At 45.5% G+C, this 27,925-nt stretch overlaps 1 protein-coding gene across 1 annotated transcript; it reads right to left on the reverse strand.

Moving 5' to 3' along the window:
- CD80 (CD80 molecule) lies at positions 1–27,925 on the reverse strand. The gene is made up of 7 exons (XM_074971942.1): positions 27,808–27,925; positions 26,729–26,835; positions 12,712–13,059; positions 9,070–9,348; positions 6,973–7,098; positions 4,692–4,836; positions 1–2,311 (listed from the first exon to the last, which is right to left on the reverse strand). The coding sequence occupies exons 2-6, from the start codon at positions 26,823–26,825 to the stop codon at positions 4,709–4,711; spliced, it is 978 nt and encodes a 325-aa protein (XP_074828043.1). The 5' UTR covers positions 26,826–26,835; positions 27,808–27,925; the 3' UTR covers positions 1–2,311; positions 4,692–4,708.

The following is a 27,925-nucleotide window of genomic DNA, read 5'->3' on the forward strand; positions in this document are numbered from 1 at the left end:
TGAGACAAAACATAAAACATGTTTTATGGTGTGGGAAAAATCAAACCCTACATTTCCTGTATTTCTGTCAGTGTGAAATCCCTTAGCTCAGCTAGAAGGAATTATTTACAATGTCGTAAGGGTATCTGGTGATTTACAAAAGCATATGCTCAACAGAAAAACCCTGCCCCAGAGAGCTTACAGGCTTCAGTTAGGATCGCATATTAAGTATGGAACAGCTGGAGGAAGAGGGTTGGGAGTACGCCTGGTGCTTTTTGTTTTTATTTTAAACAGGAAAGCCATTGTGGTACAGATGCATTTCTAGGAGGAGAGGGGGAAGTTACAGAGCAGCATGAAAGAAGGCACAAAGCTGAGAGTGGGCAAGTAAGTACAGAGTGGCATAGTGGACCGTGGCCCAGTAGGAGAATGCAGTAGTTAAAGCTGGCAGTAGCAAGAGTACAGACTGGTTGGTGGGTAGTAGGAATGGGAAGAAAAGAAAAATGTGACACCATTCCCACCACCATCCTAACTTGCACAGGTGTCTCACCCAGAGCTTGAGCTTCCCTAAGCTGCCTTTATTGGCTTGGTTTCCCGCCAGTAATTTCTCTCATACACACCTATTTACCAGAAAGAGGTGTGTAGGATTAGGGTGTCCCAGTGCTGCCTCCCAGCTGTGCACTCATTGGTTGCAGCAACATCAAAAAAGTGACCAATGAGAACTCTGTGGTGCGCAACCAATCTCCACAGTTCGTATCCACTCTGCACTGCTGCCATGCGGTTACTGGTTCCCCCCCCGAACAATGGCTGCAGAACATGCTGGATGAAGCTGTAACTCACAGAGCCTATAACCAGTTAGCTTTAAAGACAAAGCAGAAGGGGTAGAATAGAATATGATAAGCAAACTGGGGCGGAGTCATGTTAGTAAATCCCATTGTGCAAGCAGCCTGTTGGATTTTGGTTTTCCCCTCAAAATGAGAAATTGCTCTTTCCTACATAGTAGGCAATAAAACCATTCAGGCGAGATCTGGATAGGTCCTATCCAATGCTAGAGCCCAAGCCGGGCTCTTCCACGCTTCAGCTTCTGAATGGATACAGGGGACACGCTCTGAGAACAGCAGCCATAGACTGAACAGCAGCATCCTTGGCCAGGGTAGTCCCATACTACCCAACTTTCCTGCAAGAAACTAAAGACTCAGCCCACCTCAAGCCTTGTGGAGAAGCAGTGGTAACAAGGGTGTTGTATTCACACATCCCCACACACCCTTAAGAGGAGCAGACCTGTGTTTTTGGAGCTAGACAGAAATTTTCTATTTCATGTTACATTCATGTAAGTTAGCTGCTGAGCAATCTGACCACATATGAGTGTTGACCAGGGGAAATATATATAAAAAGTACCAGTTGGGTGTGTCTGCATGCCGTTAGTTGGCTGGAATGTGCAGATGAGCTTTGGCACATCAGCTTCCTCTTTAGGGTGAACTAGCAGAGCTGTATCTTTGATTCACTAGCTGGAGAAGTTTTTGGGACAACAGGTCATGAGTACTAGCATTGCGCTGCAAATGAGGCAGATAGCTGTACGCACATTAGTTAGCAAATGGGCAGGGTGTCAGTATATTAATGTCACTCCAGACTACACTAAATGTTATGGCTGGTGAAATAAGCATAAGACGTATTTCCCCGTCTCTGTTCAGTTCTTCCTTAAGGAGTGGCTGAACCTTGCATCCTTACTGGAGAAGGGGCCCAAGACAGGAGACATCTGTGATTGTCAGGTCCTCAAATACATTCTTAATCCAAACTCTACTCCAAGAACTCTACTGGCAACATGTCCAAGCCCAAGGACCATACATAGAATGGAACAGATTACAGCTGCCCTCAGCTCTAACAAAGAGGTGCAGTCTGTGCTTGGCTCAAGATTGCACATTGGGACCTGTCATCTCCCAAGGGCCAGCCCCTCCTTACTAAAGATGGGCTACCTGGTAAAGCACCACAGGCCACCCTTGCCTTAGTGGCAATGTCAAAGCCAAACATCCCAAACTCTGAGGAGGCAGGTGGTGTCCTGGAGCATCAGGATGCTGGCAATATTTCTTCTTGCAGCTAATCAGGAAAATGGAGCTTCCTTTGAGGTGGCATTGCAGACACAGGGCTCTGGTGCGTTACTGTCCGAACGCTTCTGTGGTGGTGGTGTTATTCACAAAACACCATTTTCCCAGTCCACTTGAGCAGATTTCCTGCCTGCTCCGTCATCCTCTTCTGGAAAAGCCAAACAGTCTATGGAATAAGCCTTGGCCACAGAGGACAACGGGGACTGCAGTGCAGGGCACACTGGATACAAGATCTGAGGGGACACAAAGGTTAGATTTTTTTACTCCTAAAACATCCATGAAAATGACTGTCAGAGACAACAGAACCATCTGCAGACTTCATGACGGCATCTAATCTAAAAAGCAGTAGCAGACGGGGTGCTTTGCCTGGGTGAGGGCAGATGCTGCAAGCCACGCACCACTAGGGCACCACACTTTGGGTTGGAATCTGGGCCAGTCTTTGGTCCTTGTGAAAGCCTGCAGGTTGTCTGGGGATAGGGTTTACTTTGGGCAGTAAGAATGAATCAGCAGCAAACCAGCCTATCTGACTTACAACGGGCTGTGGTTGGTACTTAGATAAACTCTGCATTTTAGTGTAAGAGACTGTCCCAAGATCAGCAACAGATCTCAGCAGTTCTGACACCTGATCTCCAGGTCTGCCCACTAGACAGCAGCTATTTCAAGCATCAGGACTGGGAACAATCAAACATTTACAGAAAAGCCAGGAGCATTTTGAGAAAGAGGAATGTAGTGGAATGAATTTATTCAGTAGGGAAACTCCTACCATAGAATCTGTGCTGATAAACCCCCTCGGACTACTTGCTAACCAAGATTTAGTATCTGTTCCAGATGGGGCCTTCCCCGTAGGACAATGAGAGTGGGTGGCTGGGTTTGGAAATGAGAAAAACTAACTATGATGATTTCCCCTTCCTTCATTCTCACAGCATGTCAAGTTGTGAGCCCATCCATTCTCAGAACAGAAAAACAAACAAGCATGACCCCCTAGGACTTCACACCTGTCACCATGCTGCACACACTGGCCACTGGGACAGCAGAGAGAGAACCCAGGACATTTCCCCCAAAATATTTATTTATTAATAATTATTAGCTCTTATTGCTCAGATCCACTCTCCGCCAGTTCCTTCCCCTCACCTATAGGAAAATCTTTGTTAGGAGAACAGGGTTTAAGACACAGTTGAGCAGTTCCAATTCCATCCCCAACCCCCAGGCATTTGGAAGCAGCATCTCAAAGATCTGTAATTCTGAGCCTTACTCAATAGCATTTCTTTTTTCCTTTGCTTTGATTCCTGTTTATCAGCCTGGGTCCTCAAGAGGAAGAGTCAGCTGTAAATCAAGTCAGGTATCAGGAGTAAGGAGAGGGGCTCCCCCGTGCCCAAAGTCATTGTAGAAGTGTAACCAGAGTTTTTCCTCACTCTGTAATTACAGGACAGTGACCCACTTGTGCTTCCATTTTCTAATACCCCCGTTTCCATGTTGACCATTCCCCAGAAACCTCCCCAGCATCTTTCACTTGCTCTATCAAAAATAAACAGCATTTTCAAGCCATCTCCTCCTTCTGGGGCTCCAATGAAGCTATTGGATACCTCACACCCTGCCGCCCACCTCACTGCTCACATTGGGAATCCTGAGAGGGAGAAAACTCTCCTCAAGCTGCTGAAGAGGAGGGTTTGGAGGGAAGTGCCTCAGAGATGGACAAGCATTTAGGTCAACAGACTCAGGCTTGCAGGGTTCACGCTACCATGCTAAAAATAGCCAGGTAGATGTTGCAGCTCGGGGTCTGAAGTCTGGGGTGGGAGGGTGGGCAGTCTGCACAGCTAGTTCCAGAGTGGTTGTGTGAGCCCCCTGAGCCTGAGTCTGTCGACCTGGGCTGGGAAGCTCACTGCTGGCGGCTGCGTAGATAGACCTTACGAGCCGATTATGAAAAATTGAGTTGTTCACTCACGGTTGTGCCCTCTCTCAACACCTCTGGCCACTGTGGCCATTATATGTAGCAGGAGAGGCACATGGTCTATGTGCAGTTCATCAGAAATAGTTGCCAGGGGGCCAGGGTAGCACATCAGACTGGTAAGAGGTTGATGGCTGGTGAACAGGTCAAATTGGATTCAATTTAGTAGCGACTGAAAGACATTGGCCTTGAGAGTTGTTTGTTGGCCTGTTTGTGAAATGAACAAACCCACCTCTAAGGCAATAACCAGCCTCCTGGTCTGCAGTCTCCGCAGAGCAACCAAGAGCTGGATTTATCAAGAGCTCCTCTTTCTCCCCTGCTGGTGTGAACTCTGGAGCTGGGGCAAATTGGAGGGGTGGCAGGAGGGGAACTTACACTAGTGCAGTACCCATTATATTGCGAGAAGGATCAAGAGACTTGGAGAAACTGAAGACCACTGGCATCTTTCACCATTACTACGTTCACTTTAAATATAAACAAAATCTCTGCAGTTATCCAGCTGGGAGACACCTTCACTCCAGAAGATCATGTCATCTGTCCAAATGTGAGTGGCCACAAAGCCTACAGCCTTGACCCCAGAAAACAACAGAACAATTTGTGTGCTAATGTTACCAGCGCATAGCATATGAGCATTTATTTTGCCATCAACAAACGGGGGAGAAAGTTACCTGCAAATATGATCTAATCAGAAGGATTCTGCTTCCAACGTTACTTCAGGGGAGTGAATGACAACTCTTACACCCTCTTTTATGTCAGTTCCCACTACTGGATCTTGAGGGACAGGGGAGTGAGAGCACCGCAGTTGTTCGCAGCCTACGGAAAGAAGACAATCCCTCTTAAGTGCTCAGAATTCCAGTGCATTCAACAGTACTGGATCCAAATGCTTCCTTCAGCCACATTTTGATCCCTTCAAGTGGAATATCAGAGTATAATCAAGGAAATCAGATGGAGAAGAGCTCTTCGTTCTAGTGCCATCACTCACTTGGCAGGATTGTTCCCTTCAGCATGTTCAAGTGATTGTCTATAACCATATTCTCATTGGCTGGTTTGGGCCTTTTAGGTGATGTCACAGATATACACCAAATCCCATTGGTGCAGAACTAGGACTTCAGGACATGGGGCCTGTGCCCAGCGGATCCCACCAACTGGGTGGGGGAGGGGGGGCGCCACTGGAAAAATTCTGCCACTGAAGCCACAGGATGGGGGAAGCCCCCCCAGCAGCCCCTGACCCTGTTCCAAAGCCAGCCCTCCCTCCCCCGCAGTGGCCCCCACCCCTGTCCCTGGGCAAAACCCTCCCTCCACCCCACCCCACCCCTGGTGGCCTGGGACTGTAGGAGCTCTCACTTCCTGCTGTGCCCCAGGGCCATGGCATGGGGACAGAGCTTCTCCGGTCTTAGGGCTGTGGGGTGTGGGGGAGAGAAAGGAGCAAAAGGAGTTGCAAGGCTGCAGTGGGGGGACAAAATGGGGGGTACCCTGGGTGGAACACAGGTGGGCCCTTGGGCCCTACCCCCGGAGAAGGGGCAGAAAGGGGTGGGGCTGTGGGTGGGGTCACAGGCGGAAGGGGCAAGGCTGCAGGCGGAAGAGGTAGGGAGGGACCCCCCACTTGCTGTGGCCCAGGGCCCCAGAAAAGCTTAATCTGCCTCTGATGGTGCACCAGGAGGAAATAGTGTTGCTTGACTCTCCAAGCCTAGGCTGATTTTGTAGGGTGGGCGGATAGAAAACAAAACCCCAGCTCCTCACTTGTAGACAGCACATTGGAAATTAGCTGCAGAAGCAGTGGCACTCCCAAGCAAAATAAAGTTACAAATGCCCTTCAGCGGTTTGGGTCCCAACTACACTAGAAATAACCTCTCCCATTGAGGGACAGCACTGCAGCTATGATCAGCTCAAACATGCAGGCCAACAGTGCTTGCTTTAGGAGGGAGAGATAACTCAGTGGTTTGAGCATTGGCCTGCTAAACCCAGGGTTGTGAGTTCAGTCCTTGAGGGGGCCGTTTAGGGATCTGGGGCAAAAATTGGGGATTGGTCCTGCTTTAAGCAGGGGTTGGACTAGATGATCTCCTGAGGTCTCTTCCAACCCTGAGATTCTATGATAAATAGGATAGTGGCTACTGACAGTGCATCTTCACTGCAGGGGTGATTCTGGACTCTGAAGCTCACTTCCCCTGTGACCAAAGCCTAGATTGTGTGACCCTTAGGACACACTGTAAGGCTCACGTATTTTTCTTGGGCCTGATTTACGAAGGTATTTAGATTCCTAGAGATGAAGAGAGGTTTCTAGGTGGATTTTCAAAAGTGCCCAAGGGAGTTAGGTGCTTAACTCCTGTTGACTTTCAGTGGGAGTGAGATGCCTACTCTGCTTTTGTAAATTCCACTAGGTGCCTCTCTGCATCTTCAGGTGCCCAAATAGGTGTGTAAGTCTGGCCTCAAGTTATTCTGGGGGAAGCAAGGGGATGGTGCAAATAGGAGCTTGGTAGTGGAGGGCTTGAGGATAAGCCTCATTTTGGTAGGTGGCAAAGTCTTTTTAAATGGTAAAAACTCCACTATATTTTTGATGATTATACAGCAGTGACAGCCCTGGCAAAGGGCTCCTTTATATGCTTCAGTACATAAAAACGGGTCTGAACCAAATTGGCCTAGATCTAAACATCATTCAACTTTGCACAATATCTGATCCTGACCCAAATGGCTCAGTTGCTCCCTGCCTATAATGGATCAAACCAAAACCCTGGACCCACATAGCTGCCAACCTTAGGAAAGCCCTGTAATGAATCTATACTCCGTGACATTGACAGTTACAATTAGTACAAATAGAGCATTGGATATTCTGCACTTCCCTCCCCAGTCTATCAACAGAAACGTTTCCAAATAGTACATTTTACCAAGTTTCCTATGAGGCAACAGAAAGCAGCCCATGAATGTGACTCTCATTAAAGGAACTGTACTTACCATGACACCAGAAATATTTTAAAAGCAAGGCAATGGCCACAAGGAAGATGCAGATGAGAACCAAACTCGAGGCAATAATGACCCCCTGGGGCAGAAGTCTTGGAGAAGAACATTCCTTTAGTTTTTCTGAGAAAAAAGGATTGATAAATATAACTGAAGGGCCCTTCACCATAGTGCCACTTTCACACAAGAGTGGGTGTGAGAATCCTGTTCTGTCCACATTCTAATGCCAAGTAATGCTATTTTTGCCAGTAACATGCTTATTTGCAATATATTATCCAGCCACTCCTTATAGTCGCTGAACTATATGGAGTTCCAGGCAGGGTATGCTCCCTGGTACACAAAAGTGACAAAGCTAGAACTCAAGCTGTGAGGAAGCCTCCCATTTCCCAAGAGTATTTTTCTGGGTTTAAGGTTTTTATGACATCTGTGTAGTTTTAAGTGCTGGATTTTCTTCCAGAACTGGGCATGGATGAACTGTGTTTTACATGAGTTCTGCAAGGCTGGGAATATCTAAAAGCAGATAGGCAAATTTGACATAAAAAGGTGCACTCAGAGGTAATACACAGTAGGAACTAAGGATCATAACTTATCTGATTAACAGAGCAGACACTGCCTGCCCTGAGAAGCCTCTGTTGGCCATGGGTGTTTATGTGGGGAAGTAACAAAACTCTTTCCCTTTAAGGAACAGTCTGCATTAAACTTCCAGTCATAGAGGCACTACTCAGGTTCTCTTGTTTCAGGTACATTTACACCTAAGCCAGGGCAGTATGTATACCTCCACGCTGATACATAAAAGAGACCTATGAATGCAAAAGGCATATTTGAGCTATCGTTCTCTGAGTAGGGGGCAAAAAGAGTAAAGGTCTGGAATTTTATTTCACTGGATTCAGATGCTCTTGCCATTCTCATCAGATGGTGGAAGACCTGTCACTTAGAACATTTAAAAGACTAGACACATACTACCACTTCTACAGTAAGAAGCTCTCCTGCATTGGCAGGAAGATGGCCTAAATGTATGCTTCATCTCATAGGGCTTTACTCTTGCTAATGACTATGATTCTAAGATTGGGCTAAATTTAGCAGCTTTCAGTTTCCTCGACATTGGCTTTATTTTCCCCATAATCTTGTCAGCTGCACGTGTGAGCCCTCCTAGCCCGGAGCTGGGACTCCCAAGCATTTGTTGCTTTAAGGACTGTTCCCAACAAACTGAAGTGAAAGTGGCCACCGACTTTAAAAATCAAAAGGTGTTTTTTGTTGTTGTCACTGTTGTTTCCCCTCCCTGCCTTCAAAGAATCAGTCATTACCTCAGGCTATTGTTTTATTATGATTATTTTGCTGGGATTTTTCCTCCTTCTCTTCTATTCCACGCAGTATACTGTTGAGCCCTTTTCTTCATACTTGTTTCCTCCTGGGAATTTAGACATTATGTCCAGCTATTAGCAATATTCTCTGAGGGCCAGGTTCTGAGCTCCTTGCTCAAGCTGAATGGTACCTTCACAGGTCCCATTGAGTTCAGCAGGACTATGATGAATAAGGCACTATTTACCATGGGTAAGGGCAGCAGCATCTCTCCTTAGCTTTCCTTGGAAATGCCTGGATCCATACAGTCAGAACATTGGGCATAGAAACATGTTTTAAATGTTGTTTTTAATAAAAAATGTTATTTTAAATCTCTGGCTTTAAGCATCTTCTTGCAAGCTCCTTTGCACTGTGAAGCATTTAGACTGTAACGGCTACCTCACATTCAGTGTACTGCCTTTCATCACCCTCCCTGTCCGTTATCACTTGCCCCTTTCCAGGCACAGGCCTATTTATTGTATGATCCTCTGTTTTGCACTGCACTGTATACAATCATGGTACATTACTACATACATATGTTAGGAATACTACTGAGTGTGGGAAGATGGAATTTCTTCCTGATTATTGCAGCCAGTAACAGACCTTGAGACAGGAATGAGAGGGCTTGCAAGTTTTATGTTAGTGTAACTGTGGACACGATTCTGACATGAGTAAATGCACCCTTCTTTCTGAGCTATGTACCTCAGTGAGTTCCACAAGTTCATTACACACTGCGTACGATTGGCAGAAACTTACTCAGAGAGTAGTTAGAGGACACTTTGAAGTCATCATACTCAATGGTACATGTGAGGACAATGTCTTCAGTCAGATTGAGCTGCAATTTGGCGGTAACATTATAGAGACCGTTTTCTGAGGCAGCTGCCTTGGTTTGCCAATCCACAGACATATTATTGAGGATCCCGGAGACTCTGGGCTTTGGAAAGCCCCCATGAGAAGAACAGTTCACCATCACCTCAGTTGAGCCACAAGCATCTTTGGGTACATCCGCTGATATGACCGGCTTGCTGAAGTCAGCTGGAGCAAAGGTAGTGAGAGAGATTTAATTACCATTTTGTCAGATGAAGCACAAAATTGCAGGCTTCCTGACGCCTTGTCATTAAAGAGCCCACGGCACTTTGCATTCTAGTGCCGCCAAATTCCTTCTAAAGTTACAGGTGGATAGGGAATTCTGGTATTCACCTTCACTTCCTGTCCTAAACTATTTTCCAGTATTGCAGTGCACTGTTTCACCAGCTGCCACATTCAGTGGTGGCGTGCAGTCTCTCTAGACATACGGTCATTTGTAAGGTGTCCTTCTTAACCAAAAATGCTATAGAAATATAGGGTTTGTGTCTATTGCACAAATGTGTAGAAAAGACAACACATGGTGTGAGAAGGGCAAAATAAAAATATTTCTTGCACTGGAGTGCAAATGTCCCCATTTTCCCCACCAATGTACTTCAACCCTGTATAAGAGGCTCCATCTCTAGAGTGTGCAAAGGGAGTTGAGTCTCTAAGGAATATTCATACATTGGCCTCTCTTCTGAGTCATCCAGCAAGGGAGTCAATTAATTAATGATTTGTATTACGGTCATGTCTAGGGATCCCCCACCCACCAACTGAAATCAGGGCCCCATCATGCTGGGCACTGTACAGATGCATAGTAAGAGACAGTCCTTGTCCCAAAGAGCTTGCAATCTAAGTAGACAAGAATCAAAGCATGGAAGAGGAAACTGAGGCACGGAGGGATGAAGTGACTTTCCAAAGGTCACACAGCAGATCAGTGGCAGAAAGAGAAAGATCCCAGGCCTCCTCAGTTCTATCCCAGCACCCCCTCCACTGGGCCCCACTGCCTTAGTTAGCACAAAGGATTGTTTTAGAGACAGCCACTTCTAAACCAGAAACTGGACTGAAACCACTAGCTCATTTCACACAGGAGCATTGAACAGTCATCACATGGTAACAACTTTCAGTCACTGTTGTCCTAGTGATTTGTCAGCCCTAGGAATATTCCTCTCCACAGGATATGCACCCCACAAGAGGGGGAGTGGAGTGTTCTGGAAATATAGGAGGCAAGAAACTGGACAAGTCTCTTTTTTCACCTCAGTTCTCACTCGCTGATAGGGAGACAATTCCTTCAGGGGTCCCTGCACACCAGGGGGTGTTATATACATGCTGCTGCAAGGCAGGCTGAGGTCTAGTGATGGGAAAACCTCAGGAGAGATGCACATTCAAGATGTGGAAGATTCCAGTGCTTATTCATGGACCTAGATAGAGGCTTCCCTGCGAGATCTCTGGGACTTTCTGCTGTCATACGGGTCAAAAAGAAATCAATGTCTCTATTCTCAGTTGAAACCAGCTACCACAGAGGCAGCCGTGCAAATGGAAAATGATGATGCGAATAGAATTTCTTCTAATTTCCACCAAAGGTTCAGATTCGTTTTGAGCAACAGCACTCCTGTTCCTCCACTAAACCATTTATTGGGGGCAGTGCTTACATTGGTCTGAAAAAGTGTGCATGGGAAGAAAGATCATTTTCTACAGAAATGAAAGTGACATCATCAACATCTGCCTGTCTCTCCCACCCGCCCCATTAATTCTGCTCCCACATCTGTTCTACCCCCCTGGCTCCCCATCAATTCTGCCCTTTCCCAGCTTCATGTCTGCTCTTCCTGCAGCTCCTGGGGTTCTTCACTCCCCTTGTCACTCCCCAGACCAAGAGTGGCTGCAGTGGCGCCCCCTGTCCCCCTTCCCATGCTGGTGTTGCTGGCAAAGGAGAGACCACAGGCACCAGCCCATCCCCATTGCTCACAGGAGGGGCGGGGAGAAGGAGAAGGGCCATCCTGAGCTGCTGGGCTCTTCCTGCTCCCCACTCCTCTCCTGGAAGAATAGGCTCCTGGGGCTTTGCCGGTCCCTGCATTAGCTCTGATTGGCTGCTTATACCCCAGCAGGTGGCAAAGTAGCCAACCAGAGCGGGTTTCCCCCCATGTGGGGCTGACATGTGCACTCCTCAATGACAGCTTGAATAGTAGAACTTTTATTGGCTGGGTCTGGAACCCCTTTCAACCAGGTGCCATTTAAGCACCGATCTGAGCTCAGGCTCATTTAACTCTTAGGGCATGGAAGTGTCTCATCCCTAGAGCACTGGCCAGTCCCCTAGAATGTTGTGGGGCTCTCCAAGAGTGATGGGGCAAAACCAGGAAGGGTCTATGGCTGCTGAGAGGTGGGGCCTGGCCAGAAAGCAGTGTTCCCACCATACCATGCCTTCCCTTGCAGGGAACGCTTCCTCCTGCCCTACGAGAGAGACCCGACTTCTCTGTGCCTCACTCTAGAAAGCAGCAAGGGGCCAAATAGCTCAAAGCACAGACCAGTGATGGCACTTTCTGGAGCGGCTCCCAGAATAAACTCCATGCCAAAGAGACTACTAGCAGGCAAGGGAAGGCAGGGAGGGAGGGGAGACCCGCTTTCAATGCTTGAAGTAGTGTGGACAGGACCAGATTTCCAATTAGGCACAGTAGGCACATGCCTAGGGACATCGGCGTTCTAGGGGTGCCTAAAAGTTAAAAATGAATTAAAAATTAAAACATTCGCCAGTGATTCTCAACCTGCGGCCCGCGGGCTGCATACAGCCCAATTAGCACACATCTGCGGATGGCCCAGTTGTGTGCCAAAAAAAATTCAGTTTGCCACTCCAGTCCCGGCGGGGAGGGGAGGGCCGGGGGGGGGGGGGGGGAGGCTTCAGCAATGCAATGCAGAGGGCCCTGCTGGGCAAGTGGGCAGGCCCCACTCCTGATCCAGCCTGGCTGATCACGGCTCTCCTGAGGGGCCAGAGCAATCCCTGACTGGCCCTGGTTGTGCTGCCGGCTCAGCCCGGTGGACGTAGTCACCTCCCAGCGGCACCGGTGAGTGTGGCCAGGGCACAGGAGAGTGGATCTGTAGGGGGCTTATGGGGGGGCTCTGGGCGGTGAGGAGGTGAGGAGTGCTAGGTCATGGCGGGTGCGGGAAGTCTGTGTGTGTTGGGGCGCTGGGTAGTGTGGGGGGGTCTATGTGGGGCACTGGGCAATTGTGGAGGGGGTGTGTGCAGGGGGCGCTGGGCAGTGGGGAGTCAGTAGGTGGGGGGGCGCTGAAGATGTTGTGCCTAGGGGTGCGTAAAGTGTAAATCTGGCCCTGAGTGTGGACTGCCATGTAGGAGGACAGAGCTAAAGAAGGGGGATGGCAGGTAATCCTATTGGAATTAGAATCCTAATGCTGAGTCTAGCCATGCTTACGCTTCCTCAAGGATGCTATGGCCTATCTGTTCTGTTGCCACAGTCAATGATGCATCTAGTCATCCATCTTAACCCCTAGGTCTTTGTGTATTAATTAAAGGCTTCTGATGATTTGGGTCACACCACTTACCTACAACCGCCAAAACCACAGTCACGTCACATGCGAGCTTGTAAGCTCCGTCCTCTAGCTCTTGAACTATGCATTTATATATGTCGTTGTCTGATAGTTTCACTGGGAAGATCGACATTGTGAGGTTCTGTAGGTCCATCTTGGTCCGGTTCTCATACTTTGCATCGGTCCTGAGCAGCATACCTTTTGCGTAAGCAATCGCTACGTCCGAACTTTTTGTTTGCCAGTAAACGCGATATTTAAACAGGGCCTGCAGGCTGGGTAGTTTATGGCAGCAGGGCAGGAGGACACTGTCTCCCACTTTGGCTTTGAGCGTCATTTCCTGTGCAAAGACTGCAGGGAAACAAACTGGAAATAACAACATATGTCATGAGACAGTCATATATCCGTAATGCCCATTCTGCCTACAACTCCATCACCCTTGATCACAACTCAGTCTACTCCCACTGACGTGCCCCAGCTTTCCATTGTCCAGTTTACACTGAAATATTCTCCTGGAAGGGACCTATCTCGGTGATGTGTTCTTGTGATGCTCCAGTCTCATGTATGGATTTAAGTAGGGTGACCAGATGTCCCGTTTTTAAAGGGACAGTCCCGTTTTTTGGGCCTTTTTCTTATATAGATGCCTATTACCCCCCACCCCCGTCCCATTTTTTCACAGTTGATATCTGGTCACCCTAGATCTAAGTAATAAAAAATGGTTGCTAAACCTGTGGATTAGCGAAAATGAATAGAGCAGCAGCATCTGCATGGAAAGCAGGATGGGTCACAACTTTCAAAACTCAGAGTAAGTAATCATCACTATTGTCATTGAAGGGGTGATGTATGTTGTAAAAGCTGTTAGGGACCAAAACATCTCTTCTCTCTCTTTCTAGAGCTGTTTGTTTGCAAAATCCCTGTCGTTTTCCTGTGTGTTTCCCCAACCCCAAGCAAATGCAGCAATGCACCTTTCTTGTAAAGGGAAGGGAGGGAGAACCAAGCCAACATGCCAGCACTCATGAGCAACCCTACAGCAACAAGCCAGCATCATAGCCCGACATTCACAAGCATCTCTACAAGAACAAACCAAAACACACAGCCTATAGTTCATGAGCATCCCCACAGCAAATCTGGATACATACCCTGGTGCTTATGAGGAGCCTCACTAAACCAAAACTGGCAGCTCACTGCTCATGAGCATCCCCTATGATAACAAACCAATGTCACAGCTTGGTGCTCCTGAGCATCCTTGTGACAATAGGCCAGCACACTTATGAAGGGGAAAAAAAGAAAAGATCAACCCAGCCCTGTCCTGCAGTGGTTCCCCTGCTTTGCCGTATCCCCTTTGCACTCTGCTCCCATGCTTAGTCCTGCAACGCAGCACTACAGTAGCTTCCCCCCACTCCATCTGGCCACACAGTGGAGGTAGGACATCAGAGGTGATGGCAAGCTGGGAGGCTTGAGAGGACCCGTGATAGCAGAGCAGAGGCTAGCTGAGGATTGATTGGCCCAGAGCGATGACAGAGCAGTGTCTGGAGAGAAAGAATGATCTTGTGGTTCAAGCAAAATGTGGGCAGTTCTATTCGGACCTCTGCCATAAGTTGCTGAGTAGCTTTGGGCAAGTCACTTAACCTCTCTGTGGCCAAGTTTCCCAAAGTGGGGATAACGATACTTACCAACCCTAAAGGGTCTCTTAAGGCTTAACTCATTGCTTGTAAAGCTCTCTGAGATCCTCCCTGGAAGGTGCTAGAGAAGGAAAAAAATCTTAGCCTGCCCCGGTGCTCCCTGATTTGCACGAGGCGTGCCTGCAATTAACCAGAGTTCACAATTCAGACACCAAACCAAACCGAAAGCATGAGATTTCATGATTCCAGCATGAAATGCGCAGGGAATCCATTGCCAGAGCACATGCCCCTGCTCCACCCACCTGCCTTATGGCAAATCAGTAGGAAACATATAGAAAAATGCCAGGTCCAGCAAATACAAAATTGTGTTTTCCATTTAATTGGGAAGCTCTTCTTTGACTCAGGCACTTCATTGCCCCCTCACTAGTGACAGATCCCAAGGAGAGCTCTTTTTTATCAACCAGGTGTGCTACTCTGTGTAACGCAGCCCACCTTAAGCTGCATGTCTTGCTGCTCCTTCTCTTTGAGTGTGTCTGTCTTCTTCCTGCTTGTGTCTCCTTCCAGCTCAGTTACTATCATTGCTAGCCTTCCGATAACAGCAACTGAAACTTTGGGATTTTGGCCTGATATCACCACCCAATGGAGCTGGGTTTTTTGCTTTTTTTTATTATAGAGAAGAGTGGGCGTAGCTGTAAATGTCAATGAGACATCGCATCATGAGTTGCATGAGGTTCTCCACACTTTGCCACCAAGAGTCTCCTCTGCAACCAAAAGGAGAACAAAAACCTCCTCGGCAGTACATATGCAGAGGCTGGAAACTCCTGCTGATGTCACACCTGCCCTTAAAAGGCACTGCACCCATGAAACTGCAACCCGAACACTTTAAGCCTGAAGCAACCACAGTCCAGGGAGAGTCATGCAGCTCCACAAAAGTCCCCAGTTCATATGAGTTTACTTTAAAGGTGAATTGCAAAGCAAACATGAAAACTGAAGCCAGACCAGATTTACGTACCTAATGTTCCCCATAACCATACTCTGTAGAAGGCATCCACTATGGAAAAAACAGTTTAATGAATCATCTAGACAAAAATTCCCCCCTCTTCCCAACCTGCCTATGAAATCCTCTTGGTTCTTGCTCTCTGTTCCCAGAATGGATACTTCATTGTGACCCCACGGATGAAGGAGTCAGGGATAGAGGAAGGAATTTCAGTTCTCTCACTCCTACCACAGAAGAGAGCAAGATGCAGGGATTTCTTTATTTGCTTCCTACAAAGGACACAGGAACTCCAACTCCATTTGCTTGGTGATTCCCACTTTACTACCTAATTGATCAGAGACAGTGCTGTGATTAGATCTCTGCATGGGTCAGGCAGAAGGAGTAGAGTGCTGATCAGGAGAGGTGCTCTGAGCATAACAAGGCAATAAGGAAGCGTTAGCAGTAAGGTTGGCAGAATTTATATACATAATTTCAGTGGATAATATCAATGGTTATTTTTAAGCATTTTAATTTTTTTTTCAATTTAAAGTTTCTCCATTGTGCAAAATTATGGGTTTTCAGCATTTATTTTTTATTTTTATCTTTTCTTTTTTAACAGTTGAGGGGTCAGGAAATTATTTAATGACAGCAGATACTGAGGTTCAAAAAATTAAAGCTTTATAACCATTAAAACACAAACTGTCAACATCAGATATCAAAATATACAATACATATATCCTTAAATCAACAAGTCATACCTGTTTTTTACTATTCATTTGCTAGTGCATTTGTAATCAATCTAACTCAAAATCTAAATCACTGGATTTCTCAGGTACCATTTTTCTTACTTTTGCCTATCTGTAAATTTCAGTTATCATCTATGGAATATTTTTTCAGCGGTTTAAGTGTGTATGGCGAAATAGACATTTACCAACATATACAAATCAAAATCTAACCCTTCCAAACCTAGTTATCGGGGATCAGATTGGGCTAGCTAAAGATGTCTCAATGAACCATTGTTTTCCCCTGGTTTCTGCATCTTGATTCCAGAATTTCAATTTGCATTATGCATCTGCTGGTTGCTACTCCACTGTTAAGGTTAAGTTTTGTTTTTAACTTAAAGCCGGGATTCAACCTCTTCACTTTATAGGAAAACTATGGCACATTCTCCCCAACATTCTAGTACTTACTCCTTACATACAAAGTGATTTTTCCAAGAATTTACAAATAAATTCAATAATTAGGTTATCAATTAAAATTAATTAAGTAGGTCTTTAAAGAAATTTGCACCTGCTTCATTATTTTCCTGTCCCGAATGATCTTTGCAATGGGATAACAGATATTTTAAAATTTCCATGTAGTTCATATTGGGCATAGGCTATATCTCAGGCAATGTGGTTGTATTTAAGATGAATTACTGTTGTCTCTAATTGTTATGAGTATATTTGCTACGGACAGGCTCCTGTCAACAGCTCAGGTAACTCATAAGTGGGGCTGGTGTGACATCGGAGGTAACTCAACAAATCATCACCCTTCCTCTGAAGCTAATTTGCATGCAACAATTCTATTGGTTGTAATGCCTCAGTGGTATGAGGAAGACAGGGCACATGTGCTGAGAGTAGTCTTTGGTAGATTTGGCCCAACTAGTATTACGCTTTAAGGATTATGTAGCTGTATAGTAGGTGGCTGCACATTAGCTTGGGCATGAGTACTTGACAGGATTCCTATGGCACTTCTATTTCGGTTCCACTGTGCACGGAGGCAGCGCTGTACTGGGAAAATGAGGCAGGAGCACAGAGATACTGGACTCAGCAATGGGCTCTCCCTGAACCCCTTCCCAAGTGCTGGAATCAGTAAGAGAGCCCTGCACACCAATAAGTCAATTGCAAATTAAGGGTCCGGTTCACGAATATGCTTCAGCAGCTTTGTGCTGCACACTCTGACAATGCAAAGCAGCTGTAAATCCAGCTCTTAATGACCAGGTACTCCTTGGTGGGCCAGGAGCTCTTCTTACCACAGATGTAGTGGGGAGAAGGAAGATAGAAACAGAGCAGCTATTTAAAAAATAGATAGGTTTTTATGTCACCAGGAGTTGTATTCAGTCCCATTTCCTTATAGGTTTTCAGTGTGTGTCAACTGTGCCCAAAGCAACCTTAATTCTACTCTGTACTGATTCTATGAGGAGGAGGGAAAGGTATGAAAGAAATCGAATTTGTTTTTAAAACTGAATTTCCTCTAGACTGGGACCGTACATGCAAATTCATGGATTCTAAGGCCAGAAGGGACGATGATCATCTAGTCTGACCTCTTGTATACCACAGGCCACAGAACTTCCCTGATTTAATTCCTGTTTGAATGAAAGCACATCTTGATTTAAAAATTGCCGATGGTGGAGAATCCACCTTGACCCTTGGTAAATTGTTCCAATGGTTAATTACTCTCACAGTTACAAAAAAAAAAAAAAAAAAAAAAAAAAAAAAAGCACGCTTTGTTTCTAGTCTGAATTTGTCTACTTCCAGCCACTGAATCTTGTTATAACTTTTGTCTACTAGAAGTGTCCTTTATTATCATATTTCCGTACTGGACACAGATGTTTGTAGACTATGATCAAGTCACCTTAACCGTCTCTTTGTTAAGATAAACAGATTGAGGTAACTGAATATCACTGTAGGACATGTTTTCCATTCTAATCATTCTCGGGGCTCATCTCCGAACCTTCTCCAATTGATCATCAGCATCCTTCCTGAATTGTGGGCACCAGAACTGGATGCGGTATTCGAGTAGCAGTCTCACCAATTCCAAATACAGAAGTAAAATAACCTCTCTACTCCTTCTCAGTATTCCCCTGGAATTCCAAGGATTTCATTAGCCCTTTTGGCCACAGCATTGCACTGGTAGCTCATGTTCAGCTGATTATCCACCATGACCCCCAAGTCCTTTTCAGAGTCACTGCTTCCCAGAATAGAGGGCCCCAGCCTGTAAGTATGGCCTACATTCTTTGTTCCTAGAGGTATAACTGTACACTTGACCGTATTAAAACACATAGTTTACTTGCACCCAGTTTACCAAGTGACCCAGACCAATCTGTATCAGTAACCTGTCCTCTTCATTATTTACCACTCCCACAATCCTTGTGTCATCTGCAAATTTTATCACTGATGTTTTATGCTTTCTTCCAAGTCATTGATAAAAATGTTAAATAGTACAGGGACAAGAACAGATGCCTCTGGAACCTCACTAAAAACTCATCCATTGATGATGATGCCCTATGTACAGTTACATTTTTAGATCAATTGGTTAGTCAGTTTTAATCCATTTAAAGCATGCCAATGTTGATTTTGTTTGGTTCTAGTTTCTTAATGCCACATGGTACCAAGACAAATACCTTACAGAACTGTAAGTATAGTACATCAACACTTCACCTTTATCAACCAAACTTCTAGTCTCATTAAAAAAATTATCCATTTAGTTTGACAAGATCTATTTTCCAAAAACTATGTTGATTGGCATTAATTATATTACCCTACTTTAATTCTTTACTAATCACGTCCCATATCAGACATTCCACTATTTTTCCTAGGACTGATGTCAGGCTGACAGGCCTGTGATTACCCAGACCTTCCCATTTATTCTTTTTAAATAGTGGCACTAATTAGCTTTCTTTAAATCCTCTAGAAGTTCACCACTGTTCCAAGACTTATTGACAATCAGCAATAACGGTCTAGATTGCTCCTCTGCAACTCTTTTAAAACTCTTGAATGAAAGTATTTGGACCTGCTGATTTTAAAATGTCTAACTTTAGTAGCTGCTGTCTAACATCTCCAGAGATACTAGTGGAATGGAAAATATTTCATCATCAACACCACCACCACATCACTACATTATCTAGCTTTTTCATTGAACACTTCTGCCTATTCTGAATTGTCACTGACAATTCTACCACTTCCATCTAGTAAAGGACTATATCATTGTTAGGATTCTTTTTGTCCCTAAAACACTTGACCATCTCCTTAATGCCGTTAACGTAATCACATAGCTGTGTCATGTCATCTCTATAAGGCAAAGTTAAGGTGGGTTAGAAGCCGCAAACTGGGCGTTATTGCCTTATGTTTGTATTTCTTTTAAGCATAACCTTAACCCTCAATTTCCTGGATTTAAAAGGCTTGGTTTGAAGACAATTACAACATCTCTACAATTTGTTTTATCCTTAAGGTACTGATACATACTCTCAATCTTAACACCATTTTAACATTTTTTTTTATTTTTATTTTATTTTTTTTGGTTTAAAAGAGGTCTCTAGCCCTTATGATTATGAAGAAAGCCTGGAAAACATGAACCATGTGAAAGCGATGCACTGATGCTGAGCCTGCAAAACAGCATGAACTCATAGATCTGGGAAGTGTGTATTACCCCTATTCATCTCAGTGGCAAGTTAGCTCTGAAGCCTAATGATGGTAATATCAACCTCAATAACAACATTGTTAACTATGTTACTGATGATCAAAGCTTGTCCAGCACCACGACTTCCCTCCCACCCAATTTAACCCAAGCCTGTCACAGGCAGTTCAAAGCACATGGGGTGCTAATCAGCATGCTGTCCATTGTTGTAATTCTTACTCAGCAAGAACTGGACTACAGTCATCCCCACTTTGCCTAAACTTGTTTGTGTCACTACAGTGAGCAGACCACAGCCCAAAGACTTGCAGCCAGGGAGCAGATACACTGAGTAAGACGGGGGCATTTTTACTGAGTCACTGATATAACAATAACTTTGCTAATAAGAAAAACAATTCAGCATTAGAAGCGCCTTGATCTTTAATTGGTAACGCCTAAGACGTGCCTGGGAATCTTTAATAACCATGTAGTCAAGAGGGTGTCACCTTGGCACCATCTCTAGCAACACAGTGACATCCCCCACATCAGCATCACCATAATGGGGGCACATGAACACTGCCTTCCGAACTCCACTTCCCTGTGCAAGCCACCCACTGGGGTACTTCAAGTCCCAACTCTACCTAGTTTACAAGATAAGAAAGATCATAACTCATGGTAGCAATACTGTATTGCCACTAGCCAATATGTTACATCCAAACAAGGAGCTGTGAGGGACAAAACCCTGATGGATTCCGCTTTCTTAGCTGCTGGGATCCAAGTGAAGACATTCAGACTGGATGAATGATTTTTTTAAAGGTCTATTTGCCTTGACTTTTATTGTGCCCCTCCCACTGGGGTTATTCTGAGACAAATGGAATGTGTGTGCTGGGCAGGGGGGAGGGTGGTTTTCTTTAATGCATATCAGCAGAGCTGCGGTATAGGATGGAAGGGGAGGGGTTTTTGTTGTGGGAAGAGAGGGGAGAGGGAGTGAAAGACCCACTGAAACCCTCTTCCAGCACTAGGAGCAGACAAACCAAGTTAGGATAAGAAAGGACTGAGTTGAACATTCACTCAGAATTCAAATCCAAACCTGGATCTTCTCTGAGGTTAGAAAAATGGCGGTTCCTTTAAAACAACTCCCCCCCCCCCCGACATTTCCTCAGCATTCTTGCACTTGCTGGTTTGGGGCAGGACCAGAAGTAGAAGCTGTGCAAGACCATTCTAGGGGGATGTGTAGAGCACAGAGATTGGGATGAATTTGTTAAGCTTTTTCAAGATTCATCTATCCCTGGTTGGAACCCAGTCCTGAATAGTACTTTCTAGTAGAATACTTTGCCGTTCTGTAGCACCTTCCTACTGAGGAGGTTCTCAAAGCACGTCCGTCACAAAACCCCCGCCTGAGTATTATCCCCACTTTATAACGAGAGGTTTCAGAGTAACAGCCGTGTTAGTCTGTATTTGCAAAAAGAAAAGGAGTACTTGTGGCACCTTAGAGACTAACCAATTTATTTGAGCATAAGCTTTCTTGAGCTACAGCTCACTTCATCGGATGAATACTGTGGAAAATACAGAAGATGTTTTTATACACACAAACCATGAAAAAATGGGTGTTTACCACTACAAAAGGTTTTCTCTCCCCCCACCCCAACTCTCCTGCTGGTAATAGCTTACCAGCTATTAAGCTATTACCAGCAGGAGAGTGGGGTGGGGGGGAGAGAAAACCTTTTGTAGTGGTAAACACCCATTTTTTCATGGTTTGTGTGTATAAAAACATCTTCTGTAATTTCCACAGTATGCATCCGATTAAGTGAGCTGGAGCTCACGAAAGCTTATGCTCAAATAAATTGGTTAGTCTCTAAGGTGCACAAGTACTCCTTTTCTTTTTATAACGAGAGAAACCGAGGCACAAAGGTTAAGGCCCAAATTTTCAAAAAAGTGTCTACTAATTTTGGGTTCCTCAAGTTTTCAGATACAGCATCTATTCACATAAGATGTGGGATGGGTAAGTGCCCAACACCTGTGAAAATCAAGCACTACATGCCTCAGATTGGGTACCCCAAATTAGTGAACACTTTTGGTTTAAGTGACTTCCCTGAAAATGCACAAATTAGTGGTAGGGCAGGGAACAGAAACCCAGAGTCCTTAATCCAAGCCCTCTGCTCTAATGGGCATGTATCCACTAGGGCACTGAGGTGGGAATCTTGGCAATAATCCAAAATGTGAGGTTGAGGAAATATTTTATATATATATGTATTTAATCTAACCAGCTAAGTGATCATTAAAGGAGAATACATTGCATTCTATAACTATCTGAAAGGTATAAAGACCAAGGATGGAGAGAAATTGTAGAGGGCAGTCCCAAGGGGAAAAAAGCTAAAAGTATGAGTCCATGAGAGGACCATCTATGTTGAATTGCAAGCACTTTCTAACAGCAAGATCTCTTTAGACTGAAATAGTTTCCCAAAGGAAGTGATGAACATGTCTTAGAACAGTCAAAGGTAGACAGGCGGTCACATGCTCTACATAGAACAAGTTTGCAAGCTGCAGTGGCAGGGTTTGACTAGATTATCTTTCCCACCTTTAATTTCTATTATCCAACGTTGTTATACTGCAGAATCAGAGGAAAGTGAAATGTACTGTGTCCTGTACGTAGGAAGACGTCATCATTAGTCACTGCCCAGCCAGCAGTCAGTCAGCACTTTCATTTTCAGTCAGGGAGTCCCCTGGGACCAATGAACTGAAGTGATATTTGAAAAGGTAAGAGAGAAAAGCAGAAGCACAGTCCGTGGCAGTTCCGCATTTGGAACCATTTGCATATTCTCGAATGACCTTCTGAATCTCCCAGTGATGTTCCTTGGAGGGAATCGAGTTGTTACAACTAGATTTGAGCTCTGATCCATTTAAAAACAGCAACTGGCCTCTTTCACACAACACTGAATTTTAGAGCCTTCAGCCTTCCTGAGGGCATTTACCAATGTCGCTCACCTGGCTAAAGGCACAGCACATATAAAAATACACCTACTGAACGCACAGCTCAGACAAAGACCTCACGTCATTAAATGCAAAACACCTCTACATAAACTCAATACAACAATAACACAACAAATGTAAATGCTGAGGAGTCAGCAAAAGTTAGTGGCCTCAGAGTAATATGAACTCACACATGTGCACACTGGATCTGTTTGGATTTATATAGAAGAGTCTAACTGGGTAAATGTAGGTGAGCTAAGGTCTTCAGAGTAACTCTGACAGCGCCTGATGTGAACATTTGAATATGCAACTTAATACAAAGTTTAAATGTAGTACATTTCTTTGGGGGTTTTTACTTTTATGTAAAGAAAATAGAACAAAGAGAGGGGAAAGGAAAGAAAGCATCCATAAACTATGGTCCCGACTAGACTTTCTAGCTCGCCCTTTACATTTCTGGGCAGCTTGGGGTGGAAGGTTGGAAGGAGTCAATTCTAACTTTTGCTGCCGATATTTTTGGCTGAATAAATTGTTTCTGCATCTTTGGGTTCTGAGGAGGCAGCAGCTCATCCAAAAAGGCAAAAGAGACAGGGGCAGCAGTAGCAAAAAGGCAGAAACTGAATTTGCATGGCTTGACCGCTTGGGCTGCAATTTGCAATTTCCTCATTGCAGTCTGCCCCTGGTACAGCCCCTAGTCCTATTGGGAATTGCACAGAAACTGGCCACAAATGGACAGAGAGTCATTAGTAGCTGACGAAAACTTTGCCGATGCCCACTGAGCATGCTACCCTTTTTGATTTTTAATCTCTCCCGCCACGCCCAACAGAAACCATCTCCTCCCTGAGCTGGCTATTGTCACATGCGTTAGAGAGGGGATTCCCAGCTCTTTTGAGTTGTTGGTGAGGAAACATTTTCTTTCATTGCTGAAGGAAGTGTATTTCCCCACCTTCCAATAACTCAAAAATGTTGCAGGGATTTTCCTCAAAACTTTCCAAAAAAATTCACCTCTGGCCAGAGCCCAGGAACCAGATCCTGACCCTTGGCACCACTCCGGGCAGGCAAAGAGGCTGCATAACCGTATTAAAGGGGTAGTAGGAGCTTCTCCCAGCAAGTGAGAATGGATGGCTAAGGATGGCTCCATTGGCTCTACGTCACCTCCTTCTGGTCTTCACCAACACCTGGGGTAGGCCAGGAGCACACTGAGATCCGGCAACCGTTGGCCAGTATAAGAGTTTCTAAGGGTACGTCCACACTGCAACACAGAGCGAGCCTCCCAGCCTGAACTGACAGACTCAGGCTACCTTGGCTTGAGTTAGTGTGCTAAAAATAGCAGTGTGGATGTTGCTGCACCAGTGGAGGCTTGGGTGGCTAGCGCCCAGCTGCAGTGTAGACCCACCCTAAGGGGCTGTTACGAGCCAGCATAACTTAGAATAGCTCTAAGGCTACTCTACGTTACGCTAGGACTTGAAGTGATCTCAGGAAGCCCTGGGGAATTGGGGAAGCACAAAGATGGCTTGAAGCCACCTTTGCAACCCTTCCCTGCCCTATCCCAGGTCCTGTGCTGAGCGCAGCATGTTGGAACCTGAGAACGGGGACCCACGCATGAAAAACACCAGCCACAAAGGAGAAATGTTCAGAAAGTTATGAGCATTTGGAAAGATAGAGTTAGAACGAAAGCCCTGAGGTTACGCTATCTATAGCAATCACTAACAGTGACTGTGTGTGTGTGTGTGTATATAGATACACACTGTACCCACTATAGCTCGTGTGTGTGTGTATATATATAATACACACACACACAAGCTAAGGGCTATAGTTGATACAGTAAATATTGTGCCACAGGTTGAAGAAAATAGCTTCAGGAATTATTGCCCACTGAAGGTCATTTTATTCGCCTCAAGGGGCAATAAACATATGTATTCAGGGGGTGATGCTGGTTTAGGTTTTATTATACAACGTTCTGTTTCCTAAACATGGTGCAGCTTTAGTTAACCTCTAAAAGGGTCCTGAATTTTATACCACAGGCTTAGAACAATTTTGTTCCATGTCATAGTAAAATAATGACTACCGTAGGTTCTTCTAGAGTGCCCATCACCATGGTATCTACCTGCTGTCATTTAGCCCTTAGTCCATACATCACAAAGTAGGATATGTATCAAAACTTCTATTTTGCAAAGGCGTTTAAGGCTCAAAAATAGTCACTGATTTTGGGTACCCAACTTGAGGCACTTCAAGGTGCCTTGATACTATCTGAGTCCCCCGGCTCAGAGAGGAGAAAAAATTATAGCCAGTACATTTTAGAAATCTCCAAAGCTTTTCTCTGCTTGTTAATGCCATAGTGTTCAAATCAAGCATCTTGCAGTCTACCAGGATTAGAAACAGAAGGACTGTTCCTTTGGAAAGGACAGTTCCTGGCTTTCTAATGGGATAAAGCTCCTGTTTCTATTGATTAGACCTTAAACCTGTCAGTGGTGAAGGCCTGCGTATTGTCTATCCTGGGCTTAGTATAATTTTGGGGAAAACGTCACGTTACTCATCAGTAATATGGCCTTCTCGTACACACACACACTTATACACATACACACGATGGTTTAGTGTGGCATAGCATTACAGCATGAGTGTGGATGGATGCATTACTCACAAATACATGTATTATGTTTATGACACATATTTATATGTGTGGTTAGGAGATTGGGAGAGAGAAAAGAGCCCTGAAAACGTGGTGGTTTGCTTTACAGGGGACTGCATGTTTAATTCCATGTGAAATTCCCCAAGTTTTGCTTTGAGTTTCAGGTTTGAACAAACTCAATCTTAAAGTGAAACTCTGTGGAAATGACAAAGTTTTCCCTCATTTCATAATACTACCATGAAAAACTCAGAATTTTGAACAACTTTTATGCAAAGCCACAGTTCAGCACAGTTTGCTCTAAAGTGTCATGAACTACACGGAAACTGTCAACAAGCCTAATGCTTCGAATCTGTAAGGGATCCAAGCTCAGGAGAACTGTATGTGCTTTGAGGTGCCGGTGTTAACATTTCACACAGCTGTGACGACTGATCTCAAAAGCCTATTGAATTCAATGAGCCTAGCAGCAGACTCTTGGAGAAGGCGAGGGGACAGGATATATGACTCAGTCCCAAGACCAGTAATCTAAGCCTGCATTAGGAGAATTGTTGATTGTGTGATTTTGCAATGACCAGTTTATTGTACATTTCCCAGAGGAGAAATAACCTCTTTCCATTTCTGCATCTCCTGGGAGCTTAGAAGCTCTTCTGTCCCAGAAGTTCTGAATCAGCCCCTATCCTTGCAGTCAAGGGAAGACTGGACAGGGCAGGGCTTCCGTGACTGGAAAGGGTACCGCTGAGCAATGAGAGAACACCCACCCACCCATTAACACCCTGCCTATCCTTGGCAGCACAGCTGGCTCTTAGCTTTGCGTGGCCCTATGAAAAGTAGCACTTGCATGGACCCCCCCAGCCTCAGACCAGGCACTTTCCCACATCCCTTCCTGCCTGCCTCTGGTGCTCACCCTGCCCGTGGGGAACCCTCACCCCTCACACTATTGAGACTCAGCAGTCTTTAGTGACACAGTTGGCCTAGGAAGCCAAGATGGAGGAGAACTGCCACTTTCCAAACAGAGAGCGGACAAGGCTGTCTTGGGAATTCTCTCTCTGCTGTGGCCTACAGGCTCCGCTCTGATGGGGCCGCGGCTATGGAATTGAGGATGCCCTTCTAGACAGCACCTCATGGGTGTGGGGAGTGCAGGGCCCAACATAGGCACATAGGTCACACAAGCTTATGGTTGGCTCTGTTCAGAGGAGTGGGACCAGGATCAGAAATCCAGTTCTTGCGTAGAGTATTAACCCCCACAGGCCATCAGGGCTCTCCCTAGCACCCTGATATTTCTACTAAATTTTAGAAAGAGTGAAAGGCACTACCTTGGAAGCTGCAGTCTTCTCTCTGTCCCCACAACATGCAGCAGCAGCAGCTCCAGCCCCCCAAGTTTCTGCCCCAATGCTCCTCACCGGCTTAGTGTGGGGAACGAGGGAGAGAAAGCTCCTGAGATACAAAATGGAACTGAACTTGTCCACTTACCTAGACTAGTGAAGTGAAGCACAAAGAGGCCCTGCCAGAACCAATTCTTTAGCGCCAGTCCAGACCACATCAGTTCAGCCCCAGCCGCACACACCATTTTCTCAGAACTCCTCGGATAAAAAAAGACAGAGAAAAGAAAAGGAGTGAAACAAGAAGGAATTGATGAGTTAGTAACTGAACGCTTGCATTGACCAGAAATCTTAACTCTTTGGACGAGTGATACACCATGTAGCACGTCTATAGAGTTGATCATCCAGCAGGATCCCATAGCATTTTACAAACATTGGTTAATTAAGCCTGAGTGTCAGCGTGCTGTTCACCCTCCATGAGTTTCATTCTGGACTGGGTGATCTGCTTTGCTTGGGAAAGTCTAATGGCCTTTTCAAGGGTTAGTTCTGGGTGCTATGGGGGTTATTCTGAAGGTGCGGTTAGGTGACTTTCCCAAGGTCCTGGCCACTCACCAGTGGCAGATTTGGCAATACAGCCCAGGAGTCCCAATTCCTAAATCCTCTGCTCTATACACAAAACACACTGAGCCCCATTCTCAGTGCACCAAGGCTCTGGTTGGTGTAAAATCAGGAGGCTGGCTTTACACGACCTTTGTGCCTCCCCCTATTATTCTGGAGTTGGCCAGGAGCCTAGAATTGCCTCAGAACTTCCTCAAACTGCACCCAGCTGCCTTGGCCTTTCAGCATTTGGGAAGTGAATTCAGTGCTGGAGAGCTGCTGGATTTACAGCTCAGGAGAAAACTGTTTATTAAAGAGGCATGGCCCCAGCAAGAGGCGGTCAGTGTCCTCAAAGCCTGCATCCTCCCATTCTGCCTCAACTCATAAGAGCCTCCTTTTTAAAATCATCCGCTCAAGGTGTTCAGAGGTTTGCTTTCCAGCCTGGCAGATTTCTGACCAATTTAAAGATGACACATTCTTGCTTGTCAGCACCCCACAGAGCCCAACATTACCAGAAACATGCCATTCAGCCAGACAGTAGTGAACTGCTAGCAGAGGAAAGTAAAGGGCCAAACCACTCCAGTAGAGGCCCCCAGAGTCACCCGCAGCAAGACAAAAACCGAGAGCACTCACTTGTATTCCAGGGGCTCCTTCTCCCTCTTGCCGTGGGGTCTGGATAGTCCTTAGCTGGCCACGTCCTCTGTGTAACAGAGCTCAAAGCGGCTCATTCTCAGTCAGCCGGGCACAACAA

The sequence above is a fragment of the Natator depressus genome, chromosome 1 (assembly GCF_965152275.1).
Source record: "Natator depressus isolate rNatDep1 chromosome 1, rNatDep2.hap1, whole genome shotgun sequence".
NCBI classification, from domain to species: Eukaryota; Metazoa; Chordata; order Testudines; family Cheloniidae; genus Natator; species Natator depressus.